The following is an 8976-nucleotide window of genomic DNA, read 5'->3' on the forward strand; positions in this document are numbered from 1 at the left end:
ATGTGAATGGCTTTCACAAAACAAAAAACATATCCTCAGCACAGGAGTGTAATGGCCCAAACCAGCCCACCCCCACCAGGCCATACGTTGAACATTCAGGGCTTAACCCGAACCTAGGACCTAGGTGCTGTTGATTTTATTTGAAATCAGAACTTCACAGTATTGCGAGCGTGCAGAGCGAGCAAGCACATTTTTTAGCATTAATTTCAGTGCTAAATACGTTTTTTTAGCTTTATGTAATATGAACATTTCGTTGGACTCATATCGTTGTATTTCCGGAAACTACACCCAAAATGTTTACCTGAAAGATTCAGGGCTTTTGAGAAAACATATTTTTCCCACCCTTGCAGGAACCTAGATTTATGAAGTGACCTTTTAACCTAGCTTTTTCAGTTCCTCCTGGCATCTTTTTCCCATCCATTTGATTATTTTCGCATCATCTTCATCTTACTAAATCCCTCCACAACAATAATTGATGGTTTAGGGTTGTCTCCATGGCAACAACCTTGGTACACGCACTTGTATTTGAGAAAGAGAGCATGCAACTGAAAACTGCACTTTTTAATGCACGGTCAAGATCATGCGTTTATTTAAATTAAACCTAATGTAGCTTATTAGCTTACTTATCAGTCACATAGTAGTTAACAAACTGGAATTCTCCCGATTCTCCCGATGGCCACTCCGGGCCTGAGCCCAGTGTTCAAACGAAACAAAACTGTGCATCTTTTAAAAAGTCAAAGTATAAAAAGTCAAAGTATAGTAAAAGCAAAATGAAAATTCAAAGTACAATATTTGTTCGCAAGATGCAGTGAATTACACGTATAAAACACCAGACAATACTAAAGTAGGCCTACTTATTATAGCCTCATTAAAAACTTATCATTACAGTCCACAAATGACCCATGATCACCCATCTTTTTTTAGGAAAGCTTAAGGCGACAGTTGTTATGCTTTGCAGCTAACATTTCACAAGCATGTGAGAGTAAGTGGATTTTATAGAGCTGCTTAATCATATAAATGATCGACTGGCAACTACTGTATTATTGTGTGTTGTAACGCAAGGTTACAGCGACCATCAGTAATCGTTATGGATACAAACATGAGTTTATATCATATATTAAGCTGTTCTTGCCTTTACTAAAATCAAAACTAATCAAAGGACAGAGTGCTCTTACAAATGAAGCTATTTGACTTTTGGCTGACGTAATAGACTTGCTGTTTTTGCTGATGCTGAATCGTCTTTAGCATACATTACATTCATTACCGATGTAAATTAAAGTTAAACGTGTGTTTAAACTTCACCTGGGGAAACTGACTTCACTTTCAGAAGCTCGGGGACAGCTCAGTTGCTCCAGTCTTTGTCGGGCTGCAGTACCACCGCACCGCAGCAGACTCGCTGTGTGCGAGCCAGCTCTGCACGTTTGATGCAGGGACGTAGCTATTTGAGGGGCAGGGGGCTAAGAATACGTTTAAAATAAAACATTTAATTGTTCACTTTCGGTAAATGTATTGTTCAGTTCAATGTTTTGAGAACCTTGTGGACATAGTGGCGGTTTGTTTTTACAAGTACAGTTGGGGCGGCAAGGCTCTAGAGTGGGGGGGCAGCTGCCCCCAACCCCTGCCCCCCTGTAGATCCGCCCATGCATGATGGTAACAATTCGAATCTAGATTTATTCGAATAATGCAAATTTTTGGGGCAACTGCTATTATCCTAATATATATGGCAGTGAATAAACCGAATCATTGGCCGAAAGCATGTCATATCCCAGTACGTTACGTGGTGCTGTTTTCATTAAAACTAGGGGTGAAACAGCGCTTTCCGCTTGACCTCTTCACCACTACCAATAACAACATCAACATTTCGAGAAAGACGGCGAATGGGACCAAGGTGAAGCTACGTCCTTGTACATTTCGTGCATGATGACAACAGGAGTACTGCAAATGCAATCGGCGCTATTGGCGCTATTGGCTCGCGTTGTTTGTATGTTTCTGCCGGGCCGATCCCGGCAGCGACAACTTTTCGTCTTTTCCGACTTCCAGGTCATGACCCGGGAGGGAGGGCGGCGGGATCTCAAGCATGCGCAGAAACGCAGAGTCCAGTTCATAGTCCAATTCACAGTGTACAAGCATGCGATGTCCGAATTATCAACCGACTCGGATCGAGTTATCTCGGGGTGTCGATCATATTGTAGTCGGACCACAATTATTCTAACAAAGGTGTTTACAAGAAAGGGATCATTCTATTTCAGTCCAAATAAGCCAGTAATTCGAATCCATGTAACCACGGTGACTGAATCCGTTGAACTTGTTAGTTCATGTCAGTCAGTATCAGTTTGACATTTAAAAACATGTTAAATTATATATATAAATCGCACCTGACTATAAGTCGCAGGACCAGCCTATGAAAAAAAGTGTGACTTATAGTCCGGAAAATATGGTCCCTGACTCAGAGGCTGTGTCTGTATCACTGCTGTCACACATGACAAAAGAGAACACAGTCTGGCACTTCCCCAAATAAATGGTGAAAAGACCTTACTCGCCTACACTGCCACACCCTATTACATTTACATTTATGCATTTAGCAGACGCTTTTATCCAAAGCGACTTCCAAGAGAGAGCTTTACAAAAGAGCATAGGTCACTGATCATAACAACGAGGTAGTCCCAAACATTGCAAGCAGCCAAAACATGAAGCATACATTGTGAAAAACTAAACAAGTGCCAAAGGGAAGACCCATAAGAGCATGCAGTTATAAAAGTTACAAATTAAAACAACAAGAACCCCAAAAAGTGCAAGACTGTACCTGTAGAAGAACAATCAACAGTCAAATATTTCACAGCGAGTACAAGAGTTCAAGAGTTAACTTCGTTATAACTAACCTACAAGAGCAACAAGTCTCTCAATAAGAGTCATTGTGATCCTGGAGGAAACTAACATCAGGTCCAATCAAGCATTCCTAAGTGCCGTTGTACTCCCGGAACAAGTGCTATAACCTATATAGTACTGAATCTTTAACATAAGGCTAAGTTGTGGATTTGTTGAGCAAATGTGGACCATACCTTACCTTCAGGGCTTTAAAAAGCTTTTTTGGTGACACACATGAACTTAGCGGGGGAAGACAGAGGGGAGCTTGTCGCCACTTCTTGTCAGGTTTTAGGAAATTGCATTGAGTACCGGGTTGTGGATCAGCCTGAAAGAATAATCTACATATAATTATTGAGGAAAATTATTATATTTTTATATTAATATTTAAATTATTATAACATATGTAGTATTGCATTGGACTTATGGAAGTATTATCAAAGCCAGCGACGGACTAGGGGGAAAAAGTGGCCTGGGAGTTACTGTCAGGCCCACTCAATACACGGCCCACTCAGTACACGGTGCATTGCCCACTCAATGCATCGCACGTATCATTCTTTTTCTCCCTGAGCTTTTCAGCTCCACCTTTACGTTTTGACAGTGACATGCTCTAACTAACTCTCCAAAACAACTTTGTCTGCTAGCGAGTGACGCAAATGTTGAGTAGGCAAGGAAAGGCAAGTTTATATATTATACGTTCTACGTGTTCAAGCTGTGTAATATGGAAAATAGTTGTAGGTGCCGGCGATGTCAGAGGGAGGGCCAGTTGGTGATGGAAATGGGCCGAAAGTTTGGACCATCCCAACCCCGTCGGCCCACAGGGGATTCCCCCGGTATCCCCGATGGCCAGTCCGCCCCTGATCAAAGCTACATTAATTTTGCTTAAACAAAAAAATCACAAATTTCACACTGAGATTTGAAAAGACAGGGAAATAGTGTGTCATATATTTAAAATGCTCACTTTCTTAATGCCCACATGGCCACACAACTCTCCATTGCTGCACAGATCCAGAGACATTCCATTATCATGGATAATTGCAAGCATTGAAAAAAGCTTATCCAAATGCTATTATCAAATGAAACATGGCTGTATTGTTAGCCAGCCTTACTTACCCTGCCATCCAACTGCAATGCCCGCTTTGGACTTTGCCAGACTTAGCAACAATCCAGGCGGTTGGAGTAGAGTAGCGGTTGGAAAGCGTCTGACGTACTTCGATTTCCCCGTAAACCACACAGTTATTTCTATTCTTATATGTAAGGATGCTTTTAACTTTTCCAGAGTTAAGCTGCGATACGCATTGAACGCCTCCCTTGTATACATACATTCCCTCTTGACTGGGTATTCAAAGATATGCACCTGACTGATCTCCGGTAAATCACACAGGTAGAAAAACATTCTTGTCTTAACTTTTTGTTGAACGGGTTTGGTATTGTAATGTTATTGCATTTCAGTTTTTCCAAGTAACGGGTCTTTTCTACGACTGGTAACCCCATATAATACTGGCTAGACATAATTTTAATTAGCTGGCTATATAGTAACTTTTAATTAGCTGGCTACATAGTCAAACTTATCATAAATCTAACTGTTGTTATCGAGTTTGCCATAAGTTAACTGTCACGGCCACGACCGTGCCTCCTTGTTTTTGGTTTTGCCCTGCCCTAGTGTTTTCCTGTTTCATTGTCTTCATCTATGTCTCGTTCCATTCTCGTTAGTTTAATTGTGTCCACCTATGTCTTGTTTGTTTCTGTGTATTAGGTTCCTGTTTTGTGTCCAGTCTTTGTCTTGTCCTTACTCCTGTTATGTGAGTACCCTTTCTGTTCCCCTGGCTTTTTCAAGTATAAACCCTTTATTTCGACATGACTGCGTACTCCCTTGCATTTGGGTCCTACCCCACCACTCATCATGACAGAACTGACAAGACCAAAAAAGGACCCAGCGGAGAGTTCCCCGAACCCTTTCATAGGGACCCGTCTTGCCTTTGGTGGACCCCGAAGCCTGCAAAGGCCTACCCTAAGACCTGCCTTCTACCCCGGTCCAGCCTCGGTCCTGCCTTGTGCCCCTGCCTCAATCCTGCCCTGTGCCCCTGCTTCATCCTGGGGTTGTGCCGCCCAGCGCCCGGACAACCGAGGTTGTGCAGCCCAGACCACCGAGGCTGTTCCTACCGGGGAGTCTAATATCTACGCACCAGCAGCTACATCACTCAAATCACTCAAATCGGTGCTCTGTGGTGCCAAGACAAACAAGCACACAGGCAAGCATGCAAGTGCCACTAAAAGATAACTTTTCGGACCGGCAAAAATGGCTTGGGTAACGCAGGAAAGCGCGTTCCTGAGGTCTAGTAAAGTAGTGTAGTTACCAATATTTTGAGTGTAATGCGTTACTTTACTTTGTTACCTATAATAGTAATAGTATTGTTACTGTAATTGTTACTTTGTAACTCGTTACCCCAGAAACCTGGCCCAGAAACGAGATCAGTTATCTACAAATCCTAAACCCTGTTGCATGTGCAGAAGTGAGCCAGCCAGCGGTTAAGAGAAACAAGTCTGCTGTAGATCTCATCACTCCCCCTAACAGTTAGTGGACCAGAGACTATTATTAGTGACCTAATAACCTACCCAGGGCCTGCGGTTGAAAATTAGCCTTTAACTGAAACATTGATTCATGTGGACAGTCCCTGTAAAAATAAACTAAACCTCTGACTGCCTCAGCCTAACATCATTGGTGCCGACATGTATGACAACATCCTTGTTTCTGTCATCACTATGTACCTTAGCTTTGGTCTTTTCCTTAGCCTTGGTGCGTTTCTACACGGGGGCCTACAGGGGGCAGTGCCCCTGTAAAAATGTCCCTGGCCCCCCCTGTGGCCCCCCTGAGCTGACTGAATAATACATTTTTTTTTTTTACACATAGTCATCATGAACCGAGGAAGGGACATTGCAGCCTTTTTTGTCCCAGTAAATAAAGAAGTTAGAGAAACATATGAAGGTATTGAGAGAGCTGAGGAGCTGGAAGAGGGAGAGCCAGAGCCTTTTGTATGATTTTAATGTAAAGCAAATTTAAGTATTTAATGTTTATATATCATTTGTTTCCATTTTTCAATGTGCCCCTCTGATTAAACACTGGCCCCCCCTTGGCCCCCCCAGTAAAATGAGTCTAGAACCACCACTGATAGCTTCTATGTCCGTATCTCGGACTCCAGGTACACAGTATATTATCTACTATACTACATGAAATTTGTTCCAGAAGAGACTAAATAAGAACGCCCTGTCCCCCGTCTTCAACTAGCAACACTGTAGGCTAGTAACTTTAGGTTTGCTTTATTTGGGATTTCTAGTGAGTTATTTGGTACAAATACAGCACTTACTTACTACACATATTTAGTTCACGGTTATACTCAGACACACAACCACACACTTCAGCAGCCGTAAAACTGACTAAACAGAAAACTGACAAAAAGGATATCATTATTCAAAATGAAAACGCTCTCATAAATATAACATTATTTCTTGAAAGAAATAACAGTTAATTTATCATTTGAGAATTTCATTTATAGTTAAGATTTGTACAGCTATAATCTTCCATAAGGATCCCCAAAATGTAATTGATGTTAGAAAACATATTGCCTTATACGCTGTGATGTAGGTATGAGCTATGCATCATAGTATTATTATTTTACTTTTATATAAGGCAAATGTTTGTATCAGTTGTAGTTCACTTCGAAAGCACACACATCACATGGCGTCTAGTCTAAGCTTCTTACGACCATGAACACACAAGAAGCAGATCGACAAGCCATTCGACTCACGCTATGGACAAATTAAACGGTGGTCTTTGAAACTTGTTCAGCCGGACAGCTATTTGCAATCAAAATGCAGGTTATTTTATAATTTCTTGTTTAAGATGTTATAGTCTGGATTCAAACAAAACTATCCACATGAGTATCGAGATGAAAATGCTATAGGAAATATTTAGAAACCTTAACAATCTACTAGGCGCAAAATGTTTCTGTAAGATATGGGGATGCAGAAAGCCAGTCGAGTGTCGGACCCGGTGTGTTGTCAGTTTTCTTCGGAGGTACCGAGTCGTCTAAAATACCGAGATTGTCAACTAAATTCGAAACGACGACGGTCAGGCTCCGTACATGAGCGTAAAGTGAATTGCGTCCTCGTTGGAGATGGAGCGGTCGGCAAAACGAGCCTGATTGTCAGTTATACCACCAATGGATACCCAACTATGTACATCCCAACAGCATTTGACAACTTTGCAGGTCTGTTTGTTACACGATCTCTGTTTAATCATATTGCCAGGAGTGCGTTATTGACATTGACACAAACCATTCTGTAGTCAGTGCTATTGTACGTTCACTCTATGAAATCCTCAAACATGGTTTATTAATTGTTTGGTTTCTATCCGCATTAACAGCAATGGTTGTTGTGGATGGAAAACCAGTGAGATTACAACTTTGTGACATGGCCGGCCAGGTGAGTGAACTTAAATCTGTACAGTCTACATTTTGATCAGATGAAGTTTTCAATAATTATTCTTAGTTTTCTTCCAACATTCTCTGCTTGTGAATAGAAATGGGGATTTGATGAAACTATTCATGTAAGCTGTAATATGAATCTATCTAATATAGTTTTTAGTCTGATTTTAGACTCCATAGTTTCAAATAGTTTTTAAGATATAGTATGTGGTTCAAACAGTTTTAAACGTTTTAGTAGACTAGTAATATACTAGTCCCATTTTGGGTGCATCCTTAAAACCTCCCCTATTTTCTTCTTTGCAGTATGTCGGAGCATTTCTCTCAGACAGCACTCTGTCCCCAATTCCAAACCCTATATTGCCCCCTTCAGGATGTGTATAAGTGGTTTACATGACCCCTGTGGTTCTCTGTGTTTATTATTGCCCCCTTTCGGTTGACATGTTAGACCCTTCTAGTCAAGACTCCCCTATTAGAGTACACCAAAGATATACATTGTCGAGCTATAGAGTGCTGGGCTTAAAATGTGTCACACTAGTCAGAAGGTGTGTAACTTGTTTAGAAAAAGTATTTTCTCTGTTTCCGGTCTATTTTTATTTTTTACGTTGTTGCCTCTTGTTATTTAGGAGGAGTTGGACCGTCTCCGGCCCCTGTGCTACAGAAATGCCGATGTCTTCTTGCTCTGCTACAGCGTGGTCTGCCCTTCCTCATTGTGTAATTTGACAGACAGGTGGGTGCCTGAGGTCCGACGCATCTGCCCAAGAGTGCCCGTGGTGTTGGTGGGCACCCAGCTGGACCTGAGAGAAGATGTCCAAGTGCTCATCCACCTGGCACAGAACCAGGAGAGACCCGTGAGCACAGAGGAGGGCCAGGAATGTGCCCAGGAGATAGGGGCCATCACCTTTATCGAGTGCTCAGCTCTGACCCAGAAGAATTTGAAGGATGTGTTTGATTCGGTTATCTTGACTGGGATTGAAGTAGACAGCATACATCAGAGGCAGACTCTGAGGAAGGAGACACCTCATAAGATAAAAAGCCTTTCAGAGTCGTGGTGGAAAAAGCTAAGTTGTTTTGTTGGAGACCAGGATATAAAGTAAACATCAAGAATGCTCAGTCGTCCATTTTGGAAGTCATTTTGGATGTAAATTTTTTTTTACATTAGCATTTACAATATTTTCACAATTTACTGGATACAATGTTTCATCCAGAAACTCAGATTGGTCTAACATCTAAATACAGAAAATAGTGGTGGGCCGTTATCGTGCTGCGTTAATGTGAGACTCTTATTGGGCGATAAAAAATATCACCGTTAATCTATTCTCAAAGTTTGGTTGGGAGCTGGGTCTATCATACGCAAGCTATGATGAGTTTCACCTTGATATTTTAGCGCGGATGTATACCTAGCCGAATTGCACTGTAGGGGGCGAGAACGAGTCTTCGAACCAGTGTGTATGCCTTGTGTATGAAATTACCATATCAAACGTGATGTGCTAACATGGATGCAGCTATGAAGCCGCCGGGTTTGCTTCAGGGAAAATGTATTTTTAAGAAGCTTCCCAATGGAAACCTCGACAAGACTAAGGTTGTTTTCACCTTGTGAGATGCGGAATGAGTTTACTGTACAAGTTCTTCC

At 41.7% G+C, this 8976-nt stretch overlaps 1 protein-coding gene across 1 annotated transcript; it reads left to right on the top strand.

Moving 5' to 3' along the window:
* The first annotated feature begins 6658 nt into the window (after nt 1-6658).
* On the top strand, nt 6659-8693 carry LOC124483525 (rho-related GTP-binding protein RhoU-like). The gene is made up of 3 exons (XM_047044018.1): nt 6659-7130; nt 7286-7344; nt 7970-8693. Exons 1-3 carry the CDS (start codon nt 6878-6880, stop codon nt 8438-8440), a joined length of 783 nt encoding a protein of 260 aa, XP_046899974.1. The 5' UTR covers nt 6659-6877; the 3' UTR covers nt 8441-8693.
* The last annotated feature ends 283 nt before the right edge of the window (nt 8694-8976 follow it).

This window comes from Hypomesus transpacificus, chromosome 21, assembly GCF_021917145.1.
Source record: "Hypomesus transpacificus isolate Combined female chromosome 21, fHypTra1, whole genome shotgun sequence".
NCBI lineage: Eukaryota > Metazoa > Chordata > Actinopteri > Osmeriformes > Osmeridae > Hypomesus > Hypomesus transpacificus.

Bases quoted from the DNA above. Each gene is read 5' to 3' on its own strand.
- LOC124483525 (XM_047044018.1), top strand. From the start codon at position 6,878: ATGGGGATGCAGAAAGCCAGTCGAGTGTCGGACCCGGTGTGTTGTCAG. The intron at 7,131-7,285 runs GTCTGTTTGTTA...CCGCATTAACAG, and splicing joins AGCATTTGACAACTTTGCAG to CAATGGTTGTTGTGGATGGA. The intron at 7,345-7,969 runs GTGAGTGAACTT...CTTGTTATTTAG, and splicing joins TTTGTGACATGGCCGGCCAG to GAGGAGTTGGACCGTCTCCG.